Source organism: Bison bison, unplaced genomic scaffold (assembly GCF_000754665.1).
Source record: "Bison bison bison isolate TAMUID 2011002044 unplaced genomic scaffold, Bison_UMD1.0 scf7180017864183, whole genome shotgun sequence".
Lineage (NCBI taxonomy): Eukaryota > Metazoa > Chordata > Mammalia > Artiodactyla > Bovidae > Bison > Bison bison.
Window position 1 is genome coordinate 2,248,568 of NW_011494755.1, and position 16,464 is coordinate 2,265,031.

The 16,464-nt window shown below is 35.6% G+C and overlaps 1 protein-coding gene across 1 annotated transcript in view; it reads left to right on the plus strand.

Annotated features, from left to right (window-relative positions):
* The window catches only part of FSD1L (fibronectin type III and SPRY domain containing 1-like), a 61,093-nt gene that overhangs the window by 35,172 nt on the left and 9,457 nt on the right, over positions 1–16,464 (plus strand). Inside the window, exons 8-13 of the mRNA XM_010843616.1 lie at positions 4,507–4,716; positions 5,887–5,985; positions 10,335–10,464; positions 11,090–11,122; positions 14,458–14,558; positions 15,008–15,259. Coding sequence (XP_010841918.1) covers positions 4,507–4,716; positions 5,887–5,985; positions 10,335–10,464; positions 11,090–11,122; positions 14,458–14,558; positions 15,008–15,259 — 825 coding nt within the window. The remainder of the gene's footprint in view (positions 1–4,506; positions 4,717–5,886; positions 5,986–10,334; positions 10,465–11,089; positions 11,123–14,457; positions 14,559–15,007; positions 15,260–16,464) is intronic.

Consider the following 16,464-nt stretch of genomic DNA (forward strand, 5'->3'; position numbering starts at 1 on the left):
ACTGTTTTTTTTTTTTTTTTTGTTCTTCAGCTAAGGAATAACTGAATTTGCTAGTCTTTCTTTTTAGAGAATTATTTTACTGACAGTAAAAATTGCAGTTTTAGAATCCTAATACAGGATACCTCTTACTGCTGGTTTAGCAGAGAGAAGCAATGTACTGTTATGGTTAACGCTAAGTCTTGGGGCCAGACTTGTTAGATTTGAATTCTGGCTGTGACTTACTTATTATATAGCCTCAACAAATTATTTAACTTCACCTCATTTTCTTCATCTTTAAAGTGTGATGTTATCCTTCCAGGATTTTTATGAAGATTACGTGAATTGAGACCTCTGAAGCACTTAGAGGTGTTAGCACATAGTTAACACCTAATGAATCTTGATTGTTATTATTACCATTGTTGTGGTGGCTTCTGGTTCAGGTGGAGTTAATAATGTGTCAACACCGGTTTATTAGAATATTAGTATGATGATATTCCAGCAGTTGAAACCATTTAAAATCAAGTCCCACTTTATTGTTAACTGTTCACATGTGTGAAAGAGCCAACTAAGGGCCTTTTGATTATTCTCTTTTTACTAGCATCAAGTAGTATTAATTAAGTGGATAGCCAAAACAGTTTGAACATGGTGCTCAGGAAATCTCTGGAAAGTGAAGCGTTTTACTTACAGGCTTACAGTTTTTGGAGGTTAGCTGTTTTTGATAGAGAATGTTAATCATATGAAACCATTCTTTCCTTCTATGAGAATTTGGTCCAGGACTTTAGAATATGATTGGAAAGACAAAGTTAGAAGTCAAGAAACTATAGTAGAACTAATTATGGTAACATAAGTGAAGTATTAACTTGTATGGTATAGATCAGAAATTCTAGAGGAGTTCAGAGAAGGAAAAGATGAGAGAAAAAATCATAGTTGTAGAAGAAGAAAGTATACATACTTATCAGTGGGTGCCTACCTGTAAATGGGCCTCTCAGAATTGCTAACCATTATATTTTCATTTCACTATTTTTCTAAATTCAGGAGAGTCAGAAGTGGTGGACTGTCAATATATGCATGAGTAGTAGTATTTTGATTAAAAAAAATACGAAAAAAGCGATCTTCTCATCATTACTTCCTTCTCGTGGATTTTCAGTGATGGCTTAACAAACCCAGGCTATATCTGCTGTACAGTCAAGTAGATTGCATGCACAGTTAGGATTTCTTCTTTTGCAAACTCTTAAGACAGTCTGAAGGAATGACGTGTAATAAAAAGCAAGAAATCTTTTTGTGGGGGAGTTTCATCCTGAAGGAAGGTATAATAGGTTGTTAAAATTCATGAAAGGTGAACTCATACCATTAATTTTTTTATATTCTGCTGTAGCATAAAAATTTCCTATAAGATGCAGTCAGATAAACTTAAAAATGAATACCTGCATCCCTTAATAGTTCATTCTGTAAACACCACACAGATCAACTCTACACTGCATTATGTGTAACCTGAGTCTGAAAATTGGAAGTAATACTGATGGATGATAATAATTATGAGCATTTTCTTCTACACTAAGCCATTATTCGTACATTGAAGCTTAGAGTTTGTGTCCTCCTTTCTGAGCTTCGGCAGTCAAGAAGAGAGACATGCTTGTGGCAGTGTTCTTTTACACTGTTCAGTTCTTTTACATTCACACGCAGAGAAGAACCTTAGTAAAATTCTTACAGTGTCCACACAATTTGTTGCTTTATGGAAGTTGCTGCGAATTGCTTTCCATTCTCATTTTTTTTAAGAGAGTTCTTTGTTCCCTAATATTTTTATATTACAAATTTACTACCTTTCTTCATTTCCTGAACTTTATTCCTACATTTGTTGAAATTCTTCTCTTCTGTATAGGATATTGGGTGAGCTTCCCACGCATTAGATTCAAGTCACTCTTAATTTGACATATGACTCTTTTTTCAATTTAATTTTTATTTTATATTGAAGTATAGTTTATTTACACTGTTGTGTGGCTTCAGGCATACAGCACAGTGACTCAGTTATACATATACATATATCCATTTTTTCAGGCTCTTTTCCCATGTTGGTTATAGAATAGTTGACATACCACTCTTCAGTTCAATTCAGTCGCTCAGTCCTGTCTGACCCTTTGTGACCCCATAGACAGCAACACACCAGGCCTCCCTGTCCATCACCAACTCCTGGAGCTTGCTCAAACTCAAGTCCATTGAGTCGGTGATGCCATCCAACCATCTCATCCTTGTCATCCCCTTCTTCTCCCGCCTTCAATCTTTCCCAGGATTAATATCTTTTCAAATGAGTCAGTTCTTCACATCAGGTGGCCAAAGTATTGCAGTTTCAGCTTCAGCATCAGTCCTTCCAATGAATATTCAGTACTGATTTCCTTTAGGATGGACTGGTTGGATCTCCTTGCTTTCCAAGGGACTCTCAAGAGTCTTTTCCAACACCACAGTTCAAAAGCATCAATTCTTTGGCACTCAGCTTTCTGTATAGTCCAACTCTCACGTCCATACATGACTACTGGAAAAGCCATAGCTTTGTCTAGATGGACCTTTGTTGGCAAAGTAATGTCTCTGCTTTTAATAATACCACTCTTAAATTTAAATAAATAAATCAATAATTTATTAATAATAATGTTAATTAAATATTATTTCATTAGATAAATATAAATAAAATACAAACGTCTTTATATATAAATATAAAATATAAATGTATTAATATTTATGAAAATAATAAATAAATAAAATGTAAAATAAAATATCTAGATTTTCTTTTTACCTGCCAAGTTTGCTTTCTTTGGGGGCCATTATTCATAAGAAGGAAGAATCTTCTTGCCAGTACATTCTTACTGCAGTGATATTAATAGCTGAATTTGAGACATGGATTTGTGGAGAGTTAGCTGGACCCACTTACAGATTAAGTGGTATTTTATTTATACAAGCCTCTTAGGACTTCAATACAGGTTTTAACTCAGCAAAATTACAAAATTACTACATGCCACAGGCCTTTACACTTCCTCATATGTAGGCAGGGCACAGCATATTAAATTTATGAATGCCCGTGATGTCTTCCCATAGAAATGAATAGTAGTCTGTATTGCTTATGTTCCAGTAATAGACTAACATCTATAATGTATTATTAATAAATGAAGTTCACTCTGTTATTAGAGTTCACTCTGTTATACAGTTCCGTGGGTTTGGTAAATGTGTAATGTCATGTCTCCACCACTACATTACTTACAGAGTAATTTTACTGCCCTAAAATTCCCCTGCACTCTGCCTGTTCATCCATTCAATCCTGCAGCCTTGCTATAAGCTTGTTATTTCCAGGAATTTTTCTGTTGATTCTTTGGGATTTTCTACATAGACAGACATGTCATCAGCAGACAAAGACAGTCTTATTTCATCTTTCCTAATTTGCATATCTTTTACTACTTTTCCTTGTGTTAAAGCATTAGCTGGAACTTCCAGTACAGTGTTGAATAGGAGTGGAGAGAGGGGACGTCATTGCCTTAGGGGAAAGGTGTCTAGTTTCTCAACCCTGATGTTACCTGTAGGGTTTTTTTTTTGTAGATATTCTTTATCAGGTAAAGTTCCCTAGTTTACTGAGAGCTTTTGTCATGAATAAATGTTGGATTTTGTAAAGTATTTTTTCCTCTGTTGATTTACATCATATAATTTTTCTTCTGATCATTTGAATTTTCTTCTACTGATATAATAAATTAGTTAATTTAGAATGTTGAACCAGCCTTACATGCTTGGAGTAAATCTTTCAAAGTTTTTTTTAGCAACAAGTGTTTAAATACAATATGGCACAGTTTGACACATTTCAGACACATCTGTATCACTGGAGGACCATGTTCCCCAGTTAGCCTACTGTTTAAATGGAACATCTGTTAATGTTGAGGAGCTATGTAAAACCTCTTTTATGGAAAAGAAATTGATTAATTTTCATACATGTTAACTGTGACTCATTTACTGCATTTTGTTCTAATGAATCATGGAACTCTGGAGAAACATGTAAAAATTCTTAAATATTTAACAGGGTTGCAGATTTCATTTTTGTTCAATGTTGAGGAATCACGGTTAGTCTATAAACAAGATTTTTAAAATACATTGCAAACATTTTGAATTATTTTAATCATTGGATTCAAAGCAAGTTATTTTATTTTGTCAGCAGTAATTTAATTTATGGTCTCCAGCTGTTTGAAATAGCAGATTAGACGTAAGTGTTGAGAAGTAGCAAATAATTCCCGATTCTTTATTCTTAGCCTGTTTGAATTGCTTTTTGCCAACTGTGTTTTTAATGTACTTTGAATGCGTCTGTGAAAAACTTTGAAATATGAATTTTAAAACAGCTTTGAAAGATGATTATTTTGCATTTATAAGATATCCCTTCTCTTAGCCTGATTCAGTTTAACAGTTCAAAAGCAACATGAAAAAGCATAATTTGAATGACAGACACAAATATTGGATTAGTACTATAATGAAAAATGAGCTTTTTTTTTTTTTTTGCTTCAGTTCCCAAAGCTCCAGAGATAGATCCAGTAGAATGTTTGGTGGCTGACAACTCTGTGACAGTAGCTTGGAGAATGCCGGAAGAAGATAACAAGATTGATCATTTTATACTGGAATATAGGAAAACGAATTTTGATGGACTTCCACGTGTAAAGGATGAACGATGCTGGGAGATAGTTGATAATATTAAGGGTACTGAATATACACTATCAGGTAAGATGACTGCATTTCGTGAATCTCATTCTTGGAAAACAGATATAATTGATGAATTTTTGATTTATATTAAAAGGTCAAGTTATTCAGTTTCTTTAGCCAAGGTGACATTTTTGTATATTTGTTATAGAAATGAATTTTTCTTAAAATATCAAGAAAACCTTCATTTTAGTTAGTTCTGGATATTTGCACTCTGGTAAAACAATATGTGAAGGGATATTGTAAACACTGTCTCAATAAAATTTAATTTTTTCTTTAGTTTTCTAACAATAAAAAAGCTGTCAATTTTCTAGATGTATGCACTGTGCCTCATTTCAATGATACTGTAAATATTTGCCTTTACCTTTTTGTTATTACCTTTATGGTAATACTTAAAGTTGAGCTGTGACTTGATAGTAGAAATTTGTGTGTTGGCCTTTTGATAGTCTTTAAAAACATACCTCTGTATATAGGGGAGTTCGGGTATTTGAATGGGCTGACTGTTGCCTGAGATTTTTAATGTTTGTTTTACGTGAGCAGTAACATTAGTATTGTTATCATTACTGAGAACCTAACATTTGTCAGAATCTGGGCTGAAGTTCACAGGACATCTGGTTTTATAAGTACAGTGCATTTCAGTTAGTCCTTACAGTTGTGAGGTTGATTTTTCCTTTTCCATGTTACAGATATCCAACTGTGGCTCTATGAAGTTGTTGAATGCCCCATAGCTAGTAATTTTTGGATTGAGATGTTAATCTGGTCCTGACTAACTTTAGAATTTTGCTATCAATCCTTATGCTTTACTTTGTCTTTAAATTCATTTTTTACTTGAGAAACAAATATAAAAATTCTTTGGCTACTTTCCAGAAATTGAGTATGTTGTTTTAAATCATAGCATCTCTCCATGAATGAAACCTTACTTATAATGAGGCTTGAGAATATTTTTTTATTGCTAAATTTAAAAAGCCCAGTGATAAACTGCATAATTCATTTGTTTTGAAGAAAATAATAGGTAAATCATGATTCCTTTTATTTCAGGCATTATCACTCTGTTAACATAAATTTGTACTCTTTCTGAGTAAAAAGATAGTTCCAAGGAGGGAAAAAAGTCTGTTTGAAGGTTCATACTCATACTTTTGGAGTAGAGTCCTTTACTTTTCATATCTCAAGGCTGTTTTTCATTTTTTTCAGGTTTAAAGTTTGATTCAAAGTACATGAATTTCAGAGTGCGAGCTTGTAACAAGGCTGTGGCTGGAGAGTATTCTGATCCAGTGACTCTAGAGACCAAAGGTAAGATCAATAGCTGTTGTTCACCATGAAATAGGACTTAACACGTGAAGTTGTTCAACACTTTGTAATAGGAAACATTTCATGTATAGTTGCCTTCCTTCCCCACCTTCATACCCATGCCATCCTGCGCACCGCCCCCCCCCCCCCCCAACACACACAGAATTCTCATCAGGAGGTATTTTAAGATGGGAAAATTAGGACTACAGTAGTGGATTTCATTGGTTTCTCTTTTACCCTAGTATTCAGATGAGTCAGGGGCTTCCCTGGTAGCTCAGACAGTAAAGCTTCTGCCTGCAGTGCAGGAGACCCAGGTTTGATTTCTGGGTCAGGAAGATCCCTTGGAGAAGGAAATGGCAACCCTCTCCAGTATTCTTGCCTTGGAAATCCCGTGGACAGGGGAGCCTAGTAGGCTACAGTCCATGGGGTTGCAAATAGTTGGACACGACTGAGTGACTTTCACTTTTAGATACGTGATATAGACCAGTGATGGTATTATGTTCTCCCATGGATACTTAGTTTACAAATTTCAGTTTAGTATAATTACATTCCCATTGCTGAGGTTTTCCCAGAGAATGGATTGTGTCTCAATAATAGGGAAGTATGTATTCAGTTTAGTTCAAGTTCTTTTTGTTTTCATAAATCTTATTGTAGAAATTATTATTTATACAGTTAGTGTTTACAAAGCCCTCTCACAAGTCTTTTATTTGATCATTGAAACCATCTTGAGGGATCAGTAGAACAGATGGTATTGATACCCATTTTGTAGGTGAAGAAAGGGATGTTCAAATATGTTAAATAACTTACCCATGATCCCGAAAACTAGCTTGGAAAGGTGTGAACAAGAATCTTATTTACAAATTCTCTGCCTGCCTTTATTGTGGGCCAGGTAAGTAAGTGCTTGTAGTCTCTGAGAACAATTTGAATTTATTAGAACTCAGTGTACATGAATTTGAACAAACTCCAGGAGATAGTGAACGGTAGGGGAGCCTGGTGTGCTGCAGTCTGTGGGTTGCAAAGAGTCAGACATGACTTAGTAACTGAACAGCAACAACAAAGAGTAACATATTTAAACACAGAAGATTTTTCAGGTGTTTACCAATTTGAAGGCCATAATGTTATAGATCTTTCCAGTCATGAAATGATAATTCACTCAGTTTACTTCCAGAATCAGTATCTACCTGTTGTTAGATAGTTGGGCCTTTGAGTGTTTCACTGACCTCCAGTTCACATAGCATTTGAATAGGTTTGAATGCTAGAAGTTTGATATGACTTGGAGGCTGGTATAAAAATATCGTTTTAGAATAAAACAAGAAGTTCATAAGTTATTGACAGGTCAAACTCCTAAGAATATGATTGTATTAGATTTAAAAAGCAAAACAAAACTAAGTCAAAGTAATTTGGATTAGCAAATGTTTTTATTTGAGAACTACAGATAACTTAGCCAAGAAATGCAGTTACCTAGAATTACTTGCTAACAAATTGAATTGAAATTGTGGTTTCTTTTTTTTACCATTTCAAAATAAAGTCATATTTACAGGTAGATAATCTTTTCTATATAACATGAACTGTTTTCAGCCCTTGTGAGGTAAAATTGCATTATTGTTAATATCCTCCTCCAAGAATATTTTATCTTTTTTTATTTCTTTTGTTCCTTTTCCTTTAATATTGAGTGACCAAACTTGGGCCTAAATGGGGTGAATTGTACATTTCCATGCAAATTCTGTAGATTCAGGAAAATAGAATATCTGGCTTGTAATTTCTTTGGAGCTGGACTGTCTGCTCCCATTAGCAATGTCTAGATCTTAACTAGTCAAATTCTTGGTCTTAGGGTTTGCAGGGAAAGACTAAGTTGATTCTAGTCCTTTTGAGCAGTTCTCACTATGGGGTAAACCCCTTGGGGTTGGGGTAGACTGATACTCAACCCTGAGGCCCACTGAACCTTCTAGGACCTTCTGGGAGACTCAGTAAAATTATCTCTTAAGAAGCTGTGGGTCACAGGTTTTCTAAGGTTATTCCATACCACTGGAGTGGCTACTAACGACAGCAGGAGCTCCAGAGAAAAGTCAGGTTTTTTAAAGTACCATGGTAAACAGTTGTTAACTAATTTTTTGACTTGCTGTAGCCCTTTTTGACCAACCATTAGAAGTAAATATATGAGCAGAGAATTGCAGGGAAAGGGAGAAAGAGACAGAGATTAAATAGTTGAGTCCTACCAAAACTTCATATCCTGCCACTTGTGGTGCCTGGTGTAGAAGGTAGTGAACCCTGTTAATATCTGTCTCTCCAGTGTATGTAATTTCTTCTTTTATTGAAATTACCAAAAGTGATGAATAATATGATTTCTTATGACCAGAATTTTTAAAGTATATTATCTCTTCCTTGTAAAGGTAAATGATGTGATACTAATCACCAGTTGCTTTCTAGCCTCAAATGTTAGTATCTATGATATAATTTTACAGTACGGAAAGTAGCCACCAACCCAAAGTAAACACATAAAACATATCTGTGCCTTATTTTTTTTGGTACTTTGTTTACACAGACTTTTAAAGATAAGGAAACTAATATCTGGCTTCATTACAGGCTTAGTAACAGTTGAGGCTTCCCTTTTGAGGCCAATCTTTTTTTTAAACTTCATAGTGAAATATTATCCTTGTTACTTAGAGAGCCTCAGTGATTTAGTTGAGGCTTCATGAAGGGACAGTGTCCAAAAAGGAAGAGAGAAAAGATTGCACCCCTGAGTTTGAAACCTGTACCTGTCTGTTTGGGTGTTATGGTATTTGATAAGTCTGGTCTCAAGTAGCTTGAGGGATAATACCTGTTTTTGCCACCCTTGACTCTACTCTTATCTTCATCATCAAACATAGGGAATAGCTTTCTGATTTTTTTTCTTTCCTTAGGATTTTAACAAGCAGCTGAGTGTTGATGGCACCTTGAGTTATATCCACTGTTTCTCTCAAAAATTCAGAAGCCCTCACATGTATTAACTAATAACTAATGTAGAGGTTAACTCTGTTCTCTTAAAACAGTTCATTCTTAGTAATACAGGGTCTCAGTTTTGCATAATCCTAACTTTCCAGTCACCTCCCTCTTGATGAATTCTATTTCCACTTTTACTGGAACTGTGTTATTCTTCTTTCAGTAAGTTCATTTCTGTTTACATGCGTGTTTTGAAAGCTATTAACTCTTTTGCATATTGTATGACATTTTCTGGAAGTGGTTATGGTGAGTCAATTTGTATTTAGAATGTTTTAAAATACAGTGAACAATAGGTCAGCTGAATAGGTGAAATTAAAGTGCTCTTTACAAAACAGTAGAGTATAAAAGGATTCTTCATGCACTAGATAAGCATTAGGTTTTCTATATGAATATTTTGTTGTTTGATGATGAATATTTCACAGACACACTGAACCTTTAGCTAAATCACGTATTATCCTTAAGTGAAATGGGGTATTGTAAAGCAATATTTCTTCAGTGAATACTTATAAGAAATTTAAACTTTTGGAGGGAAATATAACTAATAAGCAGATTTATTGGTAACTGTGTAGTAGATGATACCTTGCTTAAAACGCAAATTCCAGAAATTGCATATTAAATTGATACATTTCAATGATTAACCCTCCGTATCCAAAAGGAACAAGTGATACTATGTTAAACTGATTTCCTAAATTAGCAGTTCTAAGTAAGTTTTATGAATAGTACAGATAGTTCCCCGATACCAAATAATTTGAAAAGCATAGTTTTGTGTTGTATTTTCTTAATTTGTTAAGTAACCCTTTTCCCCCATCTATTCTTTGCCTTGTAAATGCTCTTAGCTCTATCAGCTGAGTTATTTCCCTTGCTTCTGCCATCATGGCCTATTTCTCCCTGATTGCCTTATTTTTGAAACTACTGAGAGTTTAAATATGAAATTATTAAATGTTAGAGCAAAAGAGAAAATATGTGTGTGCCAGCGTCTATAACTTTTTACACCACATCACTTTCTCCTCATCCTTGATTCTACTAGCTCCTCTTTCTGTTTAGTCGTAACAATCAGCTGATTCTCTTATAATAGGAAATTGAAGCTATTGTGCTAATGGAGAGTCCAGCAGAAGGAAAAACAGAAAGACCAGTGACCATGCAAGTACATTGTATTTGGTTGGAGTATAGGATAGCTATATAGAGGAGAATAATGGGAAATAGAGTAGAAATTAGTAGATTATGGCTTTATCATTGCAGACTTTAAATCTTAAGGTTAAGAATTGAACCTTTATATACAGTATTGAAATCTGTTGAGTTCGAAAATAATATGATGGCTGTGCTTCAGAAACTAGAAATATGCTACATTAAAAATGAAATATTGTTTTGGTTAGCACTTAATTTCAATTTGGATAACTCATCCTCCCATTTGAACCTGAGAGTTGAAGATACCTGTGTAGAGTGGGATCCTACTGGAGGAAAAGGTCAAGACAGTAAAAGTAAAGGAAAAGAGAACAAGGGCAGGTAAGCTCATTTATTAAGTTTGTGATTTGGATTAAATGCTTGTACATTGATTCTTATTTGACAACAACTAGAAATGAAATGCTTATTATTAACACCAAAGTGAAAAATACAATATTGTTTGCCAGTACTTGAATTTGTCATTAACATTTTTCATTATTTTTTCTTAGTTTTTTTCCTAATCCTCTTCTTACTTACGTCTTTTATTTCAGTATTCCATTTCTTTTCAGGTTATATCTACAGCAATTTGAACTGCTTAGAGAGAAGTTCCTAGCATAGTTCCTGAATGTTAGGCTTACAGATCACCTCTTTTAGCTGAAGGTCTGCGTTGAATGACAACTTTTAGCATGTACAACCCCAGTGTCGGGCCCCTGGTCAGCAACCTTGTGAACCAAAGAGACAGGCTTGGGACCTTGTGTTATTGTCAGACTGACTTAGGTAGTCTTAAAGTATGGAGGCCTCTTTTAACAGAGATGAATTGTACTCAAACTGAAATAAAGTGTAATCACTGTTAAACAGTGAATCAAAAGAAATCCCTCAGCTGATGTTTCATCTGATTTTATTATATAAACTGTTAAATTTAAGTTGTAAAGCAGTCTCTTAACAGTTGCCTATTTTTATCTGACAGTGTCCATGTTACTTCACTGAAGAAACATTCAAGGTGATGATCTATGTCTGTCTAGTTCTAGGATCTAGTATATCTAGCTTGGCTGAATAACTTAAATTTTTCTTTAACCAATAAGCAGAACCCATTGCAGCAGCCTTCATAAGCTAAAATATTGCTTTGTGTAGACTGTCTGTGTTGGTAGCTTATGTTTTGGATTTACAGCATTATATAGCATTATGCTTCATATTATTTAGAGTATACTGTCTATGATAACAAAACAATAAGCTCTGCTTTAAGGCTTTCTTGAATTGATTTCATTTATATGATTTTTTTCTGCATTTACTTATACCTGGCATCTTTCTTGTTGTGCTGTATTCAATATATCTAACATTACAGCTTTGCTTTTACAAATATTTGACATGAAGCAAGTTTAAAGTGTTCTGTGTTTTATAATAATCATACAATTTCAAAAGTATCAAAGATTAAAAAAAAAAGGTCATTACTGAAATTATTAGAACAGTGCCAGAAAGATGAATCATTTCAAATTGCACAAGTAATAATGTACTGATTTGAAGATACCCCATATCTTTCCCAGAAACCAGAATGTGTTCTCTTTTCAAAATTATTGTCTTCTCTTTTTTCCAGTTTATTTGCTTCTTATTGGTGAAAGTGATTCATAGTTGGTGTATTAGAAATTGTAAAATGCTGCTGGATTTGATAGGATCATTGAAGTTTGGTCATTTGGATATTTTTAGACTACTTATAATTTCATCATGCTGTTTCTCTTTCTCTCGTCTCTTTAAGTGTATTTTGTATGTGGGCTACTTCTGGAATGTTACATACATTTATTCTTTCCATAAATATTTATTTACTGTAGGATGTCAGCTGGATATTGTGGGGTTCCTGCCTTCAAGGAATTTGCCCTAACTTATGTAGACGAGCTATCTCTCTATATATAAATAATAATAATATGAGATAGAGATTGTGTTTAGTAGTATGTGTGAATCAGGGAGTTTGGAGGGAGAAAGATTTCCTGAGCTGCCAGATGCTGAAGTGGTCAATTAGGACAGTGAGCCAAACCGAAAGTAACAGTGCAAACTTTGTTCACTTACTGTGATAGTGTAAGAGGCCCAGAGGAAGGGATGCCGGGTCGCCCAGTGTTCCGTTTTCACAGCAGAATGGCACAGGGTGAGGGTTAGGTAAACCAGAGCAGAGGGCAGATGGTAAGTATCTGAGGACCATCTCACTGCCCAGGGAGACCCAAACAAAAGCCTTCTCCTGTTTTGTGGACCTGAGGCCAAGGAAATTGGAAAGGTTAGGAGTAGGAAAGTGTTGAGACAAGAGTGGAGAAAAGTGTCTTCAGACTGCTCCCCAACCCCTTCCCCCTTTAAGGAGGTCTCTGAAGAGGCAGCTGGAAAGGGTCTCAGCTGAGGGCCCCCTCCCATAATGGAACCTCTGAATATAGGTATCTAATCTAGGAATGCAGACATGCATAGGAGCATGGAGTTGCAAGGGGGATTGCAACTCCCTCCAAAACCTGCAGTGAACTTGCAGTGCACCAAGTCTGGTGAGGAGAAGGCAAGCATTTATAATTACTTCTTGTTAGGCCTGAAGGGTCATACACAGAATTTTGGCCTAGAGGTGGACTCCTCAGAAAGGTTACTTGGCCTGGTAGGATCTGGGAGACCTTCATTAGTGGATTAGTATTTAAGTTGGTTCTCAAGTAAGTGGAAGAATGTGTAGCATTTGGACTTGGCAGTGAGAGAACGAGTGCCGGAAGGGAAAGGCACTGAAGCAGATTGCCTGCGTTTAAGAAACGCTTGAGCTGCTCCTTTCAGCTGGATAGTGCTGTCCAGAGATGAGAAGGCGGGAAAAGCAATGCTGTGTGCTTAGTCGCCGGGCTCTTTTGTCCATGGGGATTCTGCAGGCAAGAATACTGGAGTGGGTTGCCATGCCCTCTTCCAGGGGATTTTCCCAACCCAGGGATCAAACCCAGGTCTTCCACATTGCAGGCAGATTCTTTACCATCTGAGCCATCAGGGAAGTCCATGAATACTGGAGTGGGTAGCCTGTCCCTTCTCCAGGGGATCTTCTGACCCAGGGCTCTCCTGCATTGCAGGCAGATTCTTTACCAGCTGAGCTACCCGAAAAAGCGGAGTGGAACCAAATCAAGAAGAACCTGAAATGCCATGCTAAGTTCTTTGTGGGTAGTAAGGAAGTACTTGAAGATTTTAGAGTAGGAGAATCAGAGTTAGGTTTATCTTGTAACAGTGAACAAATGACTTAGGTAACAAAGAGATCATCTGGGAAGCTGATAAAACAGTCCAGATTAGAGATAACAAAGAGCCTTAGTTGAGACAGTTGAGTGACTGAGGTATCTTTAAAGGGTGGAATCATGTTTGCTTTAAGACAATAATAACTGTTGTACTTCTTGAAAAAATGTATTCAGGGTTGGAATTCTAGAGTGCTTCAATGGAAGACTTTTCCTTATTTAACTTTTCTTTGAAATTTAAATTGCCATTCTCAATATTTACATCTGTTTTTCTTTTTGCCATGCTTTCCCTTTATTTCTTTACTGCTGGTAAGTTATAAATTTTTTGTTTTATGAATGCAGCAGTTTGATATAATTGAAATGTTAATTTTTAAACATCTTTTGAGGTTTGGTCTGTTTTGAGTTTTGGGGAGTTAGTGAAAGGCCTTAATGCTGTCCAGTTTACTATGTCATATAATTTGAAAAAGAGAAGTCAAGTTGTATCTTGTCCATTTTAGTAGGAGAAATGCTTTATAATACCTGATATTACTCTGTGCATGGATTTGGGTAATTGCTATTTTTTTTTAAGAAAAGATACAAAACAAAAATACCTACTGCTTATGAAAATAAAAAAAGTTATTTGGTTTGATTATGAAAACTCTTAAAAAGAAAAATAGCAATTAACCAAATCCATGCATAGAATAATATCAAGTATTATAAATCATTTCTCTTCCTAAAATAAGACTTGCTTTTAATTTAAATTTAACTGCAAGAAATGTAAGTTATGTAATCCATTATCTTTCTGCAGGTCTTTTTTTCCCCCTTGGGTTCTTTTTCCCCTTTTGTCATGTCCCATTTTGGCATTGTCTCTTATTCCAGCTGTGTATTATTTGTACAAGCCTTGCTCTGTCTGCATGGTATTAGTGTTTCTAGCTTGCTTTATGTTGATGATTTCTTACACGTAAGTGTTATAATTGACAACTCTGTTTAATAGTAAATAATTCAAATAAAATTAAATTTTGCTTTTTGTGCAGCATGATTAGAAAGGTCTTCAAAGTTTCCTTTTATCTGTAATTTTAGTTTGTGAAACATGTACAACATAGAATATTTGTTTTTCTTTTTGTTCCTGTTTATATAGAAGTGGTACCCCATCCCCTAAACGGACATCTGTAGGCTCCAGGCCACCAGCAGTAAGAGGCAGCAGAGATCGTTTTACGGGGGAATCGTACACAGTGTTGGGTAGGATAAACATAATAATTCTTCATTATCTCAGATTAAAAGCATCACAATCAAATGGGTGGACTTTCTACTCAGGGGTGGCGTGGCTGCCTGTGTATTGAATGAATATTTGCCAAATTTCTCCCCCTCGAAGCCTAGTTGCTTTGGTAGGTTTTCAAATTATCTTGTTATTGATATGTTTTAAATTCTACTTCAGTTTGTGTAGTGCTCCACATTTATAACTCTTAAGGGGATAATAAGGAAGAAAAGTTCTGAAGCCTTTTATATTCAGAGAAGTTAGTAAACATACAAGTCATTATAGCAGATACTCTGCATTTAGTGTCTGTGTTAACATGATTATTCTCCTGAATCAGACTTTTTGGTGCCATTTTGTGCGACCAAATATAGGTAAAACTCTGTAAGTCATAAGAAACAGGTAAGAGTTAAATTTACCTTCTAATCTTTTGTAGGAGACACAGCTATTGAAAGTGGACAACATTATTGGGAGGTCAAGGCCCAGAAGGACTGTAAATCCTACAGTGTGGGAGTGGCGTACAAGACTTTGGGGAAATTTGACCAATTGGGAAAGACAAACACTAGTTGGTGTATCCATGTGAACAACTGGCTACAGAACACATTTGCAGCAAAGCATAATAATAAGGTCAAAGCCTTGGATGTTGCTGTTCCTGAAAGAATAGGTGTATTTTGTGATTTTGATGGGGGTAAGTTTGCTGATTTTCTCCTAAGTCATTTCACCATCATTGTTTGTATTTCATTACTCTGCATTGTGCTTAGTTGCTCAGTCATGTCTGACTCTTTACAACCCCATGGACTGTAGCTTGACAGACACCTCTGTCCATGGGATTCTCCAGGCAAGAATACTGGAATGGGTTGCCATGCCCTCCTCCAGGGGATCTTCGCAACCCAGGGGTCGAGCCCAGGTCTCCTATCGTAGGCGGATTCTTTACCATCTGAGCCACCAGAGAAGCCCATGCTTTCCTCTAGTAATAATCTGTATGGAATTTCCACTAGTATTGTGGCAAGGATGTTTTGACCTACTAGGATGTGATCACAAACATAACATAACTTCAGGTCTATGGTTGACAGAAAGGGCATGTGATGTCTGCTTGCAGGCCTACAAAAGCTCTCATCTATAATATACTAAGTAAGTCTGAAAAAAAAAGATGTTGCTAATTTTAGTTATGAGCATTAAAATTTCTTATGCCCATTTTAATTCCTCCCTTACCTTGTTTTGATAACTGTTAAGAGTGGTAGGGTCAGATTTTTTTGAGTCAAAATAGACCTTAGAAATTACCCAGTCCTTTTGCCACGTAGTATGATTTCCTTATTACATTGTCTCTGTGAGTAGTTGCCACTCCTGTGCTCGAACTTTTCTGTGTGAAGCTAATGGTCTTAGAAGGCAGCCTGTTTCACTGTAGGATAAGATTTGATTAGAAGGTTTTTCTTAAGTCAACTCATTTTGTCTCTCAGTAACTTCGGAGACTCTTGCTATTAAGTCTTGTCATTTGAAGAAACACAGAATTATGTTCCCTAATTCATATTTACATTATAATCCTTATTTGTTTAAAAACTAACATTGCTTCTCTTTCCCTATTACTAACATTGCTTCTCTTTCCCTGTTTTTCCAGACCGTACATTCTCTATAACATTAGCTGTTCCTTTTAATTTAATTTTTTCCAAACCTTTATTATCACCTGTGGTTGTATACTATGTCTATGTACATTTTAAAGATTGATTCTCAAAGTAGAACACACAACTTTTGACCACCGTAGATTAGTGATTTGGCAGCATGATTTCTAGTAATACGACTTAACAGCATTGTAGATCAATATTGAGCTGGTAGCCACCTAATCCACTAATCTGGCAGATTATCTTTTTCCTCTGATATTAGGCAGTGTAGAGGGGT